The sequence below is a fragment of the Rhinolophus sinicus genome, linkage group LG01 (genome assembly GCF_036562045.2).
Source record: "Rhinolophus sinicus isolate RSC01 linkage group LG01, ASM3656204v1, whole genome shotgun sequence".
In the NCBI taxonomy this organism is placed as follows: Eukaryota; Metazoa; Chordata; class Mammalia; order Chiroptera; family Rhinolophidae; genus Rhinolophus; species Rhinolophus sinicus.
The window spans coordinates 131,388,482-131,407,367 of NC_133751.1; the positions used below are offsets into that span (position 1 = coordinate 131,388,482).

Here is an 18,886-nt window from a genome sequence, read left to right on the forward strand (position 1 = left end):
TTCATAATCTTCATTTCCCTAATTGAAAGCCTGACTTTTATCATAGTTACAATTTCATCATATTTCATTTTGTTGTCTTGAAAAAACAATCCTAAATGTTACAGACAGGTATAGAAACCAGAAAATCAAATTTGGAGGAGAATGCTTGGATCTTGAACATAGTAAAAATCTAACCTGCTGAAACACTTTCAAAACATATGAAGGGCACACCAATTTTCTATGTACAGATATCTCAGATTATTTCTAACAAACAGAAATCTATACGTGCATTTGCCACCATTTTCTGAATATCATTATTCAAACTTATATTTTCTCAAGTTGAAATATCAGCTGACTTTATTATCACCTCAATAATCTTACCTGGTTCACAGTTTTTCTCATCTTCTCCGTATTTACAATCTTCATGACCATCACATTTCCATTTTGCTGATATACACTGACCATTGGAACACCTAAACTGATCTTTAGAACAACTTGCTTCACAATTTCTCTGTAAGAATCAACACACATGTAATTAAAATTATATTTTTAGACAAACATAACCCAAAAGACAACTAGAAACCGCACACATAGAAACCTAGAAGTGTAGAAACCATGTCTACAAAATATAAGCTCAGATAATCACATGTAAGCCCAGTGTTATATAACATAATTATAACAATTTTCCACTTTCATTTTTCTCTGTTAGTCATAATACAACAGAGAAACAAAACAAAACAAAAAAAAGATCATAAGTCCCATGGCTTCATCATATGAATTAAAATTCTCCAAGTGTATTATTCTTCAAACTGACATTATGGGTAATGTCATTTTAATAATTGCAGGTGAGAATGAAGATAGTGTGGGAGGAAAGAGGCTAAAAAATTATGTCTAAGCAAGTACATCTAGTTCATTAGCAATTGGATCAAAGGATGGAACACGAAGCAAACAACAATGCTAAAGCAGATCTGTTTTGCATTGGAAAAACTTCTTCAGTGTTCATTCTTTCCCATTCTTCCCATCTCTTTCTCTCAGTACCTGTCCTTTTACAGTTGGCTTGCTGTTGATAATCCTTCTCTCTTCTAATATCTGATCCTAAAGAACTGTGAAATGAACTGCCACGATTGTCATTTCTGCTAGCCCACATACAGATTTTATTTGGAAGTCAAACAAGATAGTAGATAGACCTTTGGGGAATCTTTCAGTTTTTTTATATGAGACCAATGAAAAAGATCCACTAGACATTTACTTCCCTTGTGGTCTGACAATTCTGCTTGAAATGGGATGGCCCAATGACATGTTTTGCTGGAGTGATAGTCTTCTGTTAAGGAATTTCTATTCTTGCCAGACTATACTTGTTTGTTCCTTCCACAAAAAAGTGCAACATTCTCTCAGCTTGTGAAACTCCCAGTGAATGAAACATTTTTAACTATTATTCCCGGCTTCTTCCTGGTTTCACTCCCATGTAAGGAAGGAGAATTGAGTTTCTAAATTCCTGTAATTTTCTCCTTGTTGATGGATGTTTAATTAGACTGTTTGCTATATAATTGATTTTCTTTCCTGCCTTTCTTAAATATTGAGAGTTTACTATTTGCCAGATAGTTAAATAAGAATACAAAGAAAACTAAGATTTACTCTCTGTATTTGATAAACTCATAGATTAATAGGAAAGACCAGCACCTAAACCAATAATTGCAATAAAATAAATTAACTGTCAAAACAAATGGATATAGTTTCAAAGATATGGATTCTTATGGTTTTTAGGAGAGGCTTTGCAGAGAAAGTTTAAATATAAATGGAACTACCTAAGAAAGGCTTTAATGTGTAAGGATAATTAGAAATGTGCTGTATCTGTGGGGTAAGCTATGTAACAGTGAGTGGTGTAAAATACGTTGGAGAAATGGACCATGTACTGATCATGAGAAAGGGTTTCATTCTTTCTTTTTCCTTTTTTTTGCCACCATACTCTCCATGCTCAGTATTGTGCCTGGGACAGAGTAAGAATTCAATAAACACTGCTGAATAAATAAGTGAATGAATGAACAAAATAGCAAATGTAGAAAGAAAGGAACATAAATTAAAATCTCAATCAATTAAGCTCCACTGGGTTAGGAACCATGTCTGTCTGTGTACCAAGCATCTAATACCATGCCATGATTATAACTACTCAGTATATATTTGTAGAATTAATGAATGATTAGCTCAGCAAGAAGGCTAATTAAAGTAAAAAAAGGTCAATAACCAATGACACTAGTGTATCTGCATTGACAATAACACAGAAGGTGGTACTTATAGATATTTCATCATCAAAAGATTTTGATCTACAAAAAAATTGCAGTATAGTTGATGTGAGTATATGTGTTTTGTGTGTGTCTGTACTTGTAGGGTATTTAATTATTTTAGACATTTGAAAACATACAGAAAAATAGAGAGAATGGAATAATGAACTCTATTGTGCATGTTTAACCATTATCAACACTTCACATTCATAGACCCTCCCCTCACTTATCTACATTCAGGACTGTTTTAACATAACAACAATACTGCAAGAAAATTAACAATGTCACAAAATGAATACAAAATTCCTTAGGTTCCTTAGTATAAAGTTATTCTTAATCCACACTCAAGATTTCCTTAACTATATAAAAATACTATTAGGTAAACTAAAGATCTAAGAGAGGTCTACACATTGAATTTTGTTTGTGTTTAAGTGTATTACTATTTCCCATTCTCCCAGTTTTTTAAATGTCATTTTCTACTTGAAGAAACCAGGCCATTTGTTCTATAGAATGCCCCACATTTGGAATTTGGCTGATGGAATACTAAGAATGGTGGTATTCTAGCAACCACCAAAGTGAAAAATGAGCTTTTTACTTCTTAGGTATTATTATGAACTCATATATATTTTATATACTTATTGTTTTTTAATCAACTACAGTCATTTCTTTCTGATGCTAAAAATTGTCCCTCTTACCAGTGAAAACCTTTTCAAGTTTGCTCCTATGTGCTCTGGACCCTATCCTAATAGGCCTGTTTTCTGGCTTCAGGATATTAGTGGCTTATTTTGTTAATTTCCTTTCATAGACCTGGAATTAGACATTTCTCAAAGGATTTTTGTTTCCTTTAATTGAAAGATGGTATTTGGCGGCCACTATGTGAATGCCAGAGATAATCTTTAATGCTGGGATGTCATTCATTTTAGGATTTTTCAGTGGCAAAGCTAAGAATTGTATATTTTTAGAAAGAGAAAAATCAAGTTCCCATACTGATACTTTTGAATTTAACATTACATGATTTTTATTTACTTTCATTGTTTTTAAATTTGTGTCACCCTTCTTTTGCTAAAAACTTGAGAACTAATAATGTTAAAAGCCTTTGAACTGCCCTACTCTCAATATATATGAATTTCAAATTAGCAAAACCAATATTATTATTAAGAACAAGTCTATGAATACAGTTTAAGATTCCTTTGCATTTCTTTTAATCCTTATAATATACTGGATTTAGAGGGGTAAACTATTATATTTTAAAGTCACTTTAAATAATTCTCTGCATATGCTACTAACTTGATACACAATTACATTGATCCACATTTTTAGTTTTTTTTATTGTTTTTATAGATAGTAGCAAATTAATTACACTGTTAGTTCACATTCATACAAAAACTTATCCTCCCAGTTTTCTCTTTTGTTCCGAATATGTAATTCTGCTTTCTAGCCATTTGTTCAGTTTACCTTTTTGTTTGTTTGTGTGCTACCTTTTTTTAATGCAACATGTCATTTTAGACTTAAAAAAAAAGAAATCAATTGCCTATATTGTTAGCCACCTCATTACATACAGACTACACTAAATGCCTTTAAATGTAGAGAAAGACTACCTTTAAGAGAGTTAATCAGATTCCTTAGAGGTGTTATCATGAAAATACCTGGATAACGGAGAAATATTTATCCATTATCGAACTCTGTCCATGAATTTTATGGCATGAGAGACACATGGTGTTAATAAGAATATCTATTTTCACACGAATAAGTTTTCTGAACAATAAGTATTTGATTCTATGTATATACTTTGGACATCTAGTTGAGTAACATGCAAGATAAAATCATAAACATTAAAAAAATATATTCTCTCCTCTTGATGTTTCACAGATTAAACAGGGTGGGTAGAAAATATTTTTTAAAGAAAATGAAACATTTTCATGGTATGAATGAGTTTATGTGAACTGTGTTTTCCTGACTAGGGGATATTTAATATCATTTTTGAATAAATGGATACTAAGTAAATAAGTAGCTGGTCAATGTAAGAATTTAACTCCCTTGTAGATTTTTTTTATATTAAATTTTATTGAGGTGACAATGGTTAGTAATGTTACATAGGTTTCAGGTGTACAATTCTGTAATACATCATCTATATCTCACATTGTGTGTTCACCACCCAGAGTCAGTTCTCCTTCCATCACCTTGTGGATTTTTAAAAATTTTATTTTAAGCTATTTTGTGAATAGCCCAGAGACCTTTGCAACTTCAAGTTTTAGGTTTTCTGGCCTTCAGGTGAGGAGTTACATGCATTTGTTTCTAAAATCCAGGCATCTGCATGTGATTAGGGAAATTTTTCAAGACAGTGAGAGAATGGAGAATTGTCTGATTCTGATAAGAATGCATGAAGACTGGGGAAAAAATAAACAAAAAACTAGTTTGTGTGGGCTCTATAAACAGTAAAGACCTTCAGTGTGTCTCAAAGAGACAGGAAATCAGTGGATAATTCAGGAAGTTAAACCTGAAATACAGAAACCTCTACAGCAACAGGGAAGATTGTCTGTGGCCCAGCCTATAGTCGGTGAGAGGTCCTTCATGAGAGGTAAACACATGTGAGTCAACGGAAACAGCAGAGCTGAAGGAATCATTGTTCCCCAGAAGGAGCCACGGTGGCCACTGAGGACTGTAGACCTCGTTTCTCCTTCCTCTCTGACTAGATTAGATTGCACAAGTGCTGTGTTCCTGATATTAACATGGAAAATCATTAACAGAGAAAATCATGAAAAGTGACTATTGAACTTCTTAATGATATTGGAAGGGCTTGGGGTCATTTTAGATTTGATTGAGGAAAAAATATAACCACATGTCGTATATTATTTTTAAAGCATCATGGAGTAATTAACAGCTGGAACACGAATACACAGATTCATAAATAACAAATTATGTGAACTATTATAAATGTTAGCACAATCGAAGTTTAGAGAATTATCCAGAGAAATTCTAAACTTTTTCACTTAAGCTGTGTTTACATTGGCCTTATTATAAATGGATTGTGATTCATCATCTAAACACAGCTGAACCTGTGGTTTCATGAAAATTGATGACCCACTTCGATATCTCTGAGATGGTATCTATTGAAGAAAGAGGCTGGGGACAAGAAACTATTTAAAATGCATAAAAAATTATTAGTCCTGACTATAAATACTGCAGAAAATTTATGAACAAATTCACAGATGGCGAGGGCATCAGCTATAGGGAATAAGGTTTCCAAATATCGTATTCCCAATCCAACCATTCACCACTTGAGGTAAAACAGACTATAAAATTAACTGTCAATAGTAGCACAAGAGCTATTCCCTGTGCTGGGTGTGTTCAGCACAGAGCTGAGATAGAATACTTATCTCAGTGGGTCAGGAGTGAAGTACATTTCAGAGCTGTCCTTGTCACACTCATTTCATTGAACAACAATAATTATAAATGTGATTCTACAGAACTGCTTTATTTTTTGTTGGATTTCTCAAAGTTCCCTACCTCATCAGAGCCATCTGCACAGTCAAAATCTCCATCACACCAAAACCTTGAAGAAACGCAATCCCCATTGGCACAAAGAAAATCTTTCAGTGTACACGTCTGTGGCTCTGTGGAAGGAAAAACAGCACAGAGTTTTTCTAGTATATGCGACTGCATTTTAAAATGTGTATAACATACAACATGAGGTAGCATTAAGGACATGTGGTTAGCCAAGCAGAACCAAAAAATTGTTTAGGAAAAATGTTTCACGAAGCATCTATGGTACATAATATAATGATTTTTCAAATTTGTTTTTAAAGTCATGAATAGAAAGTGGCATTACAGAAACAAATTGAAAAAAGACAAAAGATAAATAGCCCACTGTTTAATAAAAATACAGTTGCAAAGTAAAATAAAAGCCATAAACATATACATATTACAGTTTAACAATAATCTTTTCCAGTTGTTGGAATTCAAAGACATTTTATGTATTTACGTTAAGTAAAGGATTCTGTGATTCTCTGTACTCATAGGGCTGTTTGTTAATGGAGGAGTGACTCTGGACGTTGTTTTCTGACTTTTTATTATGTACTATAATGACTTTCTAATTCATCAATTTTGTCCCCCAAAATTCCAGATTTCATAGAACAAGAAGGACACCTGGGGGTATTATTGGACATGCCTGGGTGGATACAGGTTGAAGAGGCAGAAGGAGGCTCTTTTAGAAAACTGCCTACTTGTTTATGCAGTTGTTTGCTTATGCCCTATATAATTTACCTGTCATTTTAGACAATCTGCCACTTGTTGATTTAATTATGCTACACCATATTCCACATAGGACAGAAGCCAAATAACATGAGTTGAAATTTGGCTTAACTCCCAAGTGGAAAACATTTCATCTGGGCAATAAAGTAGAATTTCAGAAATTTGTTCCTGCAAGTGATCTCTGTGACTGCTGGAGGTCATCTCTTGTTTAGTTTTTTTTTCTCTAAGTAGAAGTGATATTTGACATTTTCTCTACTCATTAACTATTTGCATCTGTCTCACACACAATGATATTCTCATTCAGGTGAAGGACGAATAGGTAACAGCAACTAAATTTAAGGAGCATCCATATGAAGCCTAATTTTCTACATAAAGATTGTGAATATCTTTGTGAATAGACTGCATTTGAATACCGCTCTCCACAACCACTTGGTTTCTAGTTGTAGGGTGACATATTGAATATGGGGTATCATAAATGCTCTTACATGTCTATATAAAAAATTGTATATAGACATGTGAAAACACTGGGGAAACTATGGAAAGTGTAATATGTATCAGAATATTTTGTTCTGCTGTGGGACTTACTTTACTTTAAAATACAAACTTCAGGCTATACAATAAGACAAGATGCTATTTAGTAGAATGAAAAAATGCCACTAACTGGAGGATCCCCTGTATGTCTCAATACTTCTTTGTGAGCATGACAATAAAAGTTTTTTCGTTTTGCCTTATATATACATACATTACGTTTTAATTTTAAGAAACAATGTTATCAATATCACTAATTATAACAATAACAATTACTATCAGCTACTGATTGCTTATTTGTTGATAGGTCCTAGTTGAATTTAATACTAAGTGCTTGAATTGACTCGTTATATAACTACTGTATAAAGTGATGAGTAAATTGAGGTACAGAGAGAATAAGGAACTTACTCCAAATCACCTAGCAGGCAGAAGAGCTGGTATTGAATTTGAACCTAGATGACCAGGTACCAGAGCCTATACTTCTTACTGCTAGGCCATGTTATTGCCTCCCATATTACTGAGGAAGTAATAAGTGCTCACATCACAGAGTTTAACATTAAATCTCTGAGAAGTCAAGTTACTTGTCCAAGGCGCATGGCTAGCAATGTCTATTTCACTTAATAATGAGAAAATAATAATAAGAGAATCCCTTTCCTCCCATCCCTCCATATGGAAGCCATTTTACCCTCCTTCATATGGACTGGTCACTTCCTTGATACTACAGAAGGCAAAAACATACAGTTTCAGAATTAAAAAGAGCTTTGGAAGCCATGTTGCACAAAATCCAGAAAAACTAAGTTCAGAAAATAAAAGTGACTTTCAAAGCCATACTGTTAGTGGCAGAGCAGAAAGGTTTCCAGTCTCCAATTACTCTAATGAGTATATTTTTATAAACTCTTAGAGATAAGTGCAAAAATTATATGAATATGGGTGTAAGCATCTGAGGAGAATTTTTAGAATACAATTAGTATAACTGATGTGCTATACAAATAATCTGATATAAATTCAATGTGAAAGTACTAGAAATTCAAAGAAAGCAGACATAGCTTTTTCTTCTACATAAACCTTAATCTAATTGATCAAAATTATTTGGTACTTTTAAATCTATTGGATTATTAGTTCTTAATAATTCAAAGAGATGAAGAAAAAATTCTGCACATCAATTACTAGGAAGAGATACATGCCATATATATATATTATATTTATTATTGATAAAGATAGTATGCATGTTGAGATTTCGCAAATATTTCCAAATGTTTGAGCTGTTAGGTTGGTGCAAAAGTAACTGCGGCTTTTGCAATTAGTTTTAACCTTTTAAACCGCGATTACTTTTGCACCAACCTAACAGATGAAAAATAACTCCAATAACAATGACATTTTCTTGTTTTTAAGAGCATAAATCATTGCTAAAGCAAACTGTCCCTGATGAACACTTTACAAGGGAAATGATCAGTGGATGATAATGAAGTAACAGTGGATTAATTATCCTATGTAAATATAAAAAAGTACAAAGCATATTAAATTTAAAACATAGCTGCCAGTTAATTGCTCAACTATTCCCATATCTGTGCCTGGAGTGTTTCCAACACAATTTAAAAAGTAAATTCGTTAGATCAGATTCATGAACAAAGAAGTCCAAACATGATTTTAAAAATACACTGCTAATATTATAAATAAGTGCCAGGCACTGTGCTAGGCTCTGGAGCATAGCTCTAATCCCTAGAGGATCTCCAGATACTTAAGTAGGAGTTCAAGATAAATGTGATAAAGAAACAAATGAGGCAATGGAATACAAGTTAAGTGTGGGTGATGAAATAAGCTTATATATATATAAAAAAAGTTGCTTTTGTTTTTTAACTATAAAACTGATTTACTGTCTCTGTTAACTATGTTTCACTACTTAATATTAGATAACAATAACATGTAAATGTGAACCAAAATGCCACCATTGACTAATGATATTTATAAAATATAATAATGATATATCAGTGCCATTTTGGGTATATTGTTATATTTCTATATATTACAATTATATTAATAATCATGTGATATTATACATAGTCATAATTACAATATGTATATTATAATTCTATGTGTAGAATTATAATATTTTATTGTAATTATATATTAATACACATAATTATAATAGTTTCAATAGAGAATAAAAATTGAAAATATCTTGATAGCATTTTAATGCAATATTTTTTCTAAGGCTGACTTCTAGAGGGCTAATCTCTTGGTGCTCCCTATCGATATATTGTATTCTTTTCTATTCTTCATAGACTCAGGTTTTGTCTGTGTTTTAATTTTAAGAAACAATTTTAACTATTTGCATCTGTCTCACACACAGTGATACTCTCATTCAGGTGAAGGAGGAATAGGTGACAGCAATTAAATTTAAGGAGCATCCATATGAAGCCTAATTTTCTACATAAAGATTGTGAATATCTTTGTGAATAGACTGCATTTGAATACCGCTCTCCACAACCACTTGGTTTCCAGAACTGCTGGCATTTTCAGTATTTAAACTTTCTCATTTCTTCTGGCCTATTCAAGATGGTATCTTCAAACAGCACTTTTTATCTAGATCCCTTGATCCTCTTACATATGCTTACATGGTTCACATATTCCCAACTCTGATATTTCTTCTGTGTATGCTTTCTTTCCTTCCATGTCATTATTCTTGTGGACTGTCACCTCTCCTCTGCAAATTCATTAATATTAATTATCTTAGGCCATAAGCTTAAAGTGAATAGGACCTAAAAAGAGTCACACATAATTGAGTACTTTATACAGAAATGCTTGATATTACATCTACTTTGCTTGCTTTTTTTTTTTTTTTAAGGGGCTCTAAGTTTTATCACAAAATTTCCACGGTGACAAGTGAGAGGTAGTGTTTCTTCTCCTGGCTTTCTTGCATCAAAGGCTGACTTTCAGGAGATGTTAGCAAAATGATACTCTGCCACTTAGGAAGCCTCAGCAGACTCAGAAGCAGGCTATCCTGACCCTTCATTTTCTCCTTTTTTTCTTATTATAGTAACCTAACTTCTCACACGATTTCAATTGCCACTTGAATCAAGGGTTTTCCAAGATATAAGCCCTCAATGTTGCCCTCCTATCTAACCTCTCTGGCTCTCAATATGCTTCAGTCATAGGGCATTTCCTGTTAGGTATCTTATTGATAATTAACACTAAATGTATCTAAAATTAACCTAGGTAGTTATCTATATAATTAAGCTCTGAAATAGAAATCAATTAAATAGAAAGCATACACAAAATTGTTTATTTTTTGTATTTACTCTTTTTTTCTACTACCCTCACCCCATTAGGTTTTTATTTCACTAGACAGAATCTGAATACTTGCTATTTAACATTTTTAAAATTACTGATTAAAGGAATCTAGAACACTCTAATGACTCTGTGTGATATTCTTTCCCTTTTTAAAGAGTGTGACCAGCTGGAAGATATCTATGTGAAGAGAAGAGTAAGAGAGGATTAAAAAAGATTTCTATATTCAGAGTATTTCAAAATCATAATGATCCAGATATTTCATATTTAATATATCTGATTTTCAAACACTACTCCGATTAAGTTTTGAAAGTTTTTTAAAACATTAGTTGATATTTTGCAAAGTGAATATCCAACTGATTTAATATGGCAGTGACTGTACTATATGTATGCTTTTATATACTGTATCATCATGCTTTAATGTAAGAATTTCTATTCCATCTCCTGTGTCTTGTGAAATGAATGTTCTTAGTTCAATCAATAAAAAATAGACATCACTATTACCAACAAATCCTTTTTGGAAGTAGTAGAATATACATATTTAATAAATATAATTTGATTATCTTACTTTAAACGTAATTGTACTGCTTTCTTTGTTTAAAAAGCAGTATAAGAAAGTGACGGCAAGAAATATATTCAGAAATTAGTGCTAGAATATAGAGATACTGTCACCATTTTACATACTCTCATACTTTTTAGAAAATAAATTTGTTGGATAATTATCTTTAAAATTTATGACATAAAAATGCAGTAGGCAGATAACGATAATAGTGTTATTCTATTTTCACAGAAAAGCATCCTGCATAAATATGGTGTTCACCACTCCGGAGAGAATAAATGATATTTCACTGAAAGAAACTCATGGGTGAATTTGTAGTGTAAAAGAATTTGAGACTGAAATGAAATGTATACCATGCGTTAAAGAATGATATGTTTTGTACTGTCTCCACATCATTCAGCCCTTCATATGAGCTTGCATCAAGGGTTTCCTTTATTGCATACTAATAGGTTGCATTAAACCTCATGATACTTTCATACCAATTCTGATAACTGTAAGAAAATAACTCCCGGGATGAGCATTTCAATAATTGCACCATTTGAGATTCAGGTCAATTTAGTCTGAATACTCTTGTCCAAATGTGAATGTATGTATAAAAATGTGAGTTGCAGGACAGATAGATTCGTATTCATACCTTAACTGAACTAAAAATTGCTATCCTGCCTGTTGAATAGGCTCTCAGCTCTTAATGCTCTCAAGAGTTACTTACTACAGTTTTCTTCATCTGAATTATCACTGCAGTCATTTTGGCTATCACACCGCCAGTGATCTGGAATACAGTTGTTGTTTTTACACTGGAATTCATGAGGTCCACAAGTTTTTTTATCTGTAATAGAAAGAACCAGAGTTTGCACCATTGAGTTTCATGAAAACATCCCTCATAATATCCTCATTGCCATGCCAAATCCAGGGCATGAAACATTATGCATTAATTAAGTGACTGACTGAGAAGCATTCCTAGAAAAACTGAAGGCAAATATTGAATACATTTTACCTTTCTGTCTTGTTTTATCTTGTTATTGGTCTTACTTTCATCACAAGCTGATTACAAAGTAAGTGATTGGACCACCCATATAAAGTCAACACAAATCAATTAATGAAACAAAACAAAACAAAACAAAAACAACAAAACAAAACAACAAAAGTATCCCAAACTACCCTTCTCTTTAAGACACTCCCTCCCTAAGCCATGCACTATTTCTGCTATAAGACAGTAAAAACACATGGTTATTAATCAAACTCTGAGATTGTCATGTTTCCTTCCTCCTTAAGAAGCTCTACCTATAGTCAGATGCTCTAAATTCATAAGGTATAATAGTACATAATGTGTACAGACCTTGACAATTAATGAAGTGACATCTCTTGAACCTCTAAACAATATCACTGAGTACCAGGGGAAGTATTAACTAGCTCTTCACTTTATAAATGACAAAATAGAGATTCTCAGAAGCTTTGGAACTTGATGAATTTTCACTACCAGTAAGTGGCATAGCAAACATTTTTTTTTAAAAAAATGTATTTTTACTCCTGATTTAGTGCTCTTTAGGACAAATCTGACTGTCCGCATGAGCCAAAATCAGAAAGTATGCAATAATAATTTATTTAAAATATAGGGCATATATGTTTAAATTTCTTTGAGTAGTATCTAATTGCATATAGTCTAAAGCAATGTTTCTTAAACTTTAATGTGCATACTTATAAATCATTTGAGAATTTTGCTGAAACAGAGATTGTAATCGAGTAGATCTGGATTTTTAATAGCTCTAGTGATAACATTGTCTTTGGTCTGTAAAACACATTGAGTAGCAGGAGTCTAAATCATCAAGATGGTATAAATTATAAAAAAAACAAAAGTATACATGTCAATATACAATTTAGGACACATTTATTTCCCTTTCATATTTCCTTTAGATTGACTCCTTATTCTCAGCCATATTAGAGATGAACAGTGAAGTATTTAACAATTCAGACTAGTAAAATAAATTAATTAAAGGAGAAAATAATTTATTTGGTGGTCGTTGCTATACTTACTTAAAAATGCATCTTATAAAATTCAGATTGAAATAGGATTATAAAAGCAAGAGTGGTTTAGGTATATTTATAAAAATGAAATAATGACTATCTATTGAGATCCCAGCCCACCTCTTAGCTAAGCATTTTCATAAACATGATCATATTCAATCTTTATAATATCCCTAAGAAGTATTATTACATGCATTTAAATAAATGAGAAACATAAATTTCAGAGTTTATTTCTCTAATATTACAAAGGTATTAAACAGCAATGGGGGAATTTATATTCAGATCCCAATCCAGAAACATTTTATATTTCTGTGGAAATTCTCATGATAGACTTGAAATGCATTCTTTCTACGAAATAGGCAGGTAGATGGACAAATGGATAGGTAGACAGACTGACAGCAGACAGACAGACAGGTAGATAGATAGAGGACAGATGCCCCAATTTCCCTCTACTCCCCTTCCTTCTTTCCTTCTGCCCTACCTGCCTGCCTGCTAATGATTACCCAGAATCTAACGTGTGTCAATATGTTGAGTGCTGTTTTGTAACATAACTTTTTGCCTGTGTTACACCTAACTTTAGATTTTAAAATTGGCTTGAAATCTGCAGTAGTTCTAATATAGCATCGTGTCCATCTCAGACACTCAAGAAATGTGTTAGAATGGTTGGAATTTAAATAATGATTACTAAAAATATGGGGTTTGGTAGTAAACTATTTAGATGGTTATTTCATTTTAGCAATTAAAACAACTCCTCTGAAATTATTACTCTCTATATAACATTAGTTTTATGTATTCCTTGTATTCCTTTTAAATATTGTTTTAACATTTTAGAATTTAAAAATGTAAGAAAAATCAGACTGGATCAGTAAAATAGATCATGGGACCTAGTATCACAACACCTGCCCCAAGCAATTCTCCACGACTACAAAAGGTTAACAATTGGTACTGAGTATCAATACAATCAATTTGAATTTTTTCCCCCTGAATCCTATTCGTATTTTTTCTATGTTTAAACATTTGTATTTTGTGTTTGAAAGATATCTGCACTTATCTCTTAACAAGAACAGGTTACAGTGCATTCTTAAAATGTTCATTTGGGACATTCAGAAACCGTAACATGGAAAGATAAATTGTGTTATGTAAGGTTATTCAGATTTTATGTTTCCATATTTTTAATTTTTGGATCCATAACATTACATATTAAAATTACAAATACAAACTATACAAACTATATAGAATTTTCTGTATTTAAAATCTCCCTTGAAGAGATATAAATAATTAAATATGCAACATATATAGTATTTTAATAGGAAAAATTAGTAGGGTATAAAACAGTAGTTTGCAAATTGGCTACACATTGGGAGTAGCCAGTTAGCTCAGTTGGTTAGAGGGTGGTGCTAATAACACCAAGGTCACCGGTTCCATCCCCACATGGGACATGGTAAGCTGCACCTATGTTAAAATAAATAAATTAAAAATTAAAAAATGGCTACACATTAAAATCACCTGGGGAACTTAAAAAAAAAAATCCCTTGCCAAGTCCATATCCCACATTAATAAAATCTGACTGTGGGGTGAAGCCCAGACATCAGTAACTCTATTAAAGCTAGCCTGGCGATTCCAGTGAACAGCCAAGTTGAAAGTCACTGGCCCAAAAAATGAATGGCAGAACAAAACTCATGTAATTCTACATTATAATACTCTAGAGCAATTAATATAAAATGCTCATAATATGTAGAGTTTTCTATTAATTCATATTGTTAAATAGCATTGGAAAATGTGTTATTTCTTTTTTTGCTATAAATATGGAGAAAATAAATATAGTACAGTCATGCACCAAGTAATGGTGGGGATATGTTCTGAGAATCATTGTTAGGGAATTTTGTTACTGTGCGAACATTTTAGAGTGCACTTACACAAACCTAGGTGGTACAGCTACTACACACCTAGACTACATGATATGGCAGGTAGTTCCTATGGTGCAGACTGTACAGCCCGTTACTGTACAAAACTACACAAGGTGAAAACAAGCCGAACAGAAAGTAATGCAATTAAGAGATGTGGGAAACAAGAGTTGTACAAGGCGGCTGCCGGGCATAATGTGGTATACTGCTCTACAGCAAATTTTATTTTTTTTAATAAGTAGAAAGAATGCATTCTAAAATAATGATAAAAGTATAATATAATAAATATGTAAACCAGTGATATAGTTGTTTATTATCATTATCAAGTATTATATACCATACATAATTGTATGTGCTAACATTTATATGACTGGCAATACAGTACTTTGTTTACACCCGCATCGTCACAGACACGTGAGTAATATGTTACACTGTGATATTTTGATGCCTATGATGTCACAGGAGATAGGAATTTTTCAGGTCCATTATAATCTATGTGACTACCATAGTATATGTGGTCTGTCCTTGACCAAAACGCTAGTATGTGGCACCTGACTGTACTTGAAAACTAGTTTTCCTTGTTTATTGCTTTGACATGAACTGAAGATACTAGTACACTTTTGATTGTGTAAGGGTGGAGTGTACAACTGTATTGACTGTATACTGTAATTGGTGCTTGTATATGTATGTATGGGATATTTCTGAAAAGAGATAAAAGAATCTGGTGGCAGTAATGCTTTTGGAGCAAGAACTGGGGAGTTGGACTGCAAGATAGAGGTAGAAGAGAGATTTAAGATTCTCTGGATAGATACCTAAGAGTGGAATTGCTGGGTCATAAGGTAGTTCCACCTCCAAAACACTAATTTGAAAAAATGTATGCACCCCTATGGTTATTGCAGTGCTATGCACAGGACCCAAGACACATAAACAACCAAAATGCCCACTGGTAGATGACTGGATTAAGAAACTGTGGTACATTTATACAATGGAGTATTGCTCAGCCATAAAGAAGAATGAAATCTTACCATTTGCAATGATATGGATGGACCTAGAGAACATTAGGCTAAGTGAAATAAGTCAGACAGAGAAAGACAAATACCATATGATCTCACTTATATGTGGAATCTAAAGAATAGAATAAATGAACAGGCTAAGAGATATAGAAAAAAAAACTGAGGGTTAATAGATTGGAAGGTGTGGGGATGAGGGAGAAGATGAGGGGATTAGAAAACACAATTGGCAACCACAAAATTGGCACGGGGCTATGAAAGAGAGTTTGGGGAGTACAATCAGTAATGTTGTAAAGATTTTATAGGGTATCTGATGGACATTTGTCTTCTTGAGGAGACCACTTCATGGACGGTGTAGGTGTCTGACTGCTGCGGTGTGCCCCTGAAGCTGAAACTGAATAGTGACGGGTGTTGACTGTGGTTTTACATTTACATAAAATTTATATATATACACACACACACACACACACACACACACACACACACACACATATATGTGTATATATATATATATCGTCATGAGATGTGGAGTGCAGGGCAGGGAATGGGGTCAGTGGAACTGTGGAGGCAATGTGCGATGTCGGAAGGGTGGTAGATTGGGAGACGGGGGTTGTCACTTTGTGAGAGGTGTAAATGTCTAACTATTACATTGTTTTGTACACCTGAAACTAATAATAAAAAAAAGAAAAAAATTATCTTTATACCCAAAGGAATACAAAGGAATCTACAAACTGGAAATAATAAGTGAATTTCAGAAGTCCATGGGTTCACTATCATCATATATGTTTAATTGTATTTCTGTGTATTAGCAATAACCAAAAATGAAACAAAAGAAAAAAAATTACAAAACTTTCACAATGGTATCAATAAAATGGAAAAGAACCAGGAATTAAACTATTGAAATCTGCATAAGATCTTCTTACTGAAAATTATAAAACATCGAGGGGAGAAATTAATATTGCCCAAAGAAATGAAGTGGTATACACTGTTCATAGATTAGAAAACTCAGCATTGTTAACATTTTCTCTAAATTAAAATATGGAATTAATGCAAACCCTATCAAAATTCCAGCAAGTTATTTCTGAAGAAATGTTATTCTATTACATAATTATATTGAAATAAGGATCTAGAATAATTGACCAATACTGAAAAAGAACAAAGTTGGATAATTTACAATACCTGATTTCAATAGTTACCATAATGCTACACTAATCACAAGTGTGTAGTATTAAACAAAATAGAGCCAGAAATATATATATATATATATGGTCAAAGGATTTTCAATAAAGGCCCCGATTTACAATGCTTCAATAATAAGACTTCACCGGACCATAAGCTCTAATACAACTTTTGGAGCAAAAACTAATATAAGACCCGGTCTTATATTATCTTGTATAAGACCCGGTCTTACACTAAAGTAAGACCCGGTCTTATATTATCTTGTATAAGACCCAGTCTTACACTAAGGTAAGACCGGGTCTTATATTAATGTTTGCTCCAAAAGACGCATTAGAGCAGATGGTCTGGCTAGGTCTTATTTTCGGGGAAAGGAAAAGTCCTTTTAAGCAAATATTGTTGAAGAAAGTGGTTATCATATGAAAAGCATAAATCTCAATCCATCATACTCTATACACAAAAATTAATCTGAGATGATCATAAAAAATACATAAAGCTTCTAAATTATGAAAAAATTCATAATCTTGGAGTAGGCCAACACAAGAAATATATAAAAATAAAAGAAAAAATGGACTTAAACAAAATTAAAATGTTTTATGCTTTTAAAAAATATCATTAGAAAATGAACAGGCAATCAACATTTAAAGAAAATAGTTGCACCATACATAGGTATCTGGGGCCAAACATGGAAACAACCAAAATGTCCTTCGATAGGTGAATGGATAAAGAAGTTGTGGTATATATACATAATGGAATACTATTCAGCGGTAAGAAAAGATGAAATAGGACCATTTGTGACAAATGGACGGATCTTGAGAATATAATGCTAAGCGAAATAAGTCAGACAGAAAAAGCAGAGAACCATATGATTTCACTTATATGTGGTATATAAACCAAAAACAACAAAAGAACAAGACAAACAAATGAGAAACAAAAACTCATACACACAGACAATAGTTTGGTGGTTACAAAAGAGTAAGGGGGTAGGGGGATGATAGATGAGGGTAAATGGGATCAAATATATTGTGATGGAAGGAGAACTGACTCTGGCTGGTGAACAACCAATGTGATTTATAGATGATGTAATATGGAATTGTACACCTGAAATCTATGTAATTTTACTACCAATTGTCACCCAAATAAACTTCAACTAAAAAAAAAAAAGAAAGTACTCAGATCCAGAATATATAAAATTTCCTACATTCTTTACACATTAGGAAGAAAATACTTGAAAAGATAATTCACAAAAGAAGATATTTGAGTGGCAAATAAAGGTTCTCAAAATCAGTAATCATCAAGGTAATACATTTCAAACCACAATGAGATACCACTACATATCTACTAGAATTGCTCAAATCAAGAAGGCCACCCTAAATTTTCATGAGAATATAGAGAACATGCAACTTTTTATTCTGGTTCTTATAAAGATAGACATATATGTACCCTAAGGCTCAGCAGTTTTACACCTAAGTTTTTATTCAAGAAAAATGAAAACAAATGTTCAAAAAATATTTACAAGAACGGCTATAGAACCTTTATTCATAATAACCAATTTCTAACATAATCTGCATTGGAATATATTCATAGAGTTGAAAACTACTCATTATAAAAAAAATAATGAATTTTTAACAAACAACTTGGAAATATCTTAAAACTATGTGCAAATGAAAAATTCACAAGCAAAAGAGTACACACTATATGAAACTAAGCATATGACATCTAAATACAAGCAAAAGTAATCTATGGTGACAGAAAAGAGTTAGTGGTTGTGAAAGGGAGTGTGTCATGCGGGAGACCCTGCTCGGTCTCTGTTCCCACTCCCCACATAAGAACGCAGGATATGGTGAGGCCAAAAAGGAACACCCACGGAGCCATAGGTAGGGGAGTCAT

The 18,886-nt window shown here is 32.7% G+C and overlaps 1 protein-coding gene across 5 annotated transcripts in view; it reads right to left on the minus strand.

Moving 5' to 3' along the window:
• Positions 1-18,886, minus strand: part of LRP1B (LDL receptor related protein 1B) — a 1,798,389-nt gene that overhangs the window by 130,100 nt on the left and 1,649,403 nt on the right. For all 5 annotated transcript variants that reach the window (XR_012497488.1, XM_074335786.1, XM_074335783.1 and 2 more), the window contains 3 exons: positions 11,594-11,710; positions 5,766-5,872; positions 361-490 (listed from right to left, as the gene is read on the minus strand). Coding sequence is in view for 4 of the 5 variants with exons in the window: in XM_074335786.1 (XP_074191887.1) it covers positions 361-490; positions 5,766-5,872; positions 11,594-11,710 (354 nt within the window). In the remaining variant the exon portion in view is untranslated. The remainder of the gene's footprint in view (positions 1-360; positions 491-5,765; positions 5,873-11,593; positions 11,711-18,886) is intronic.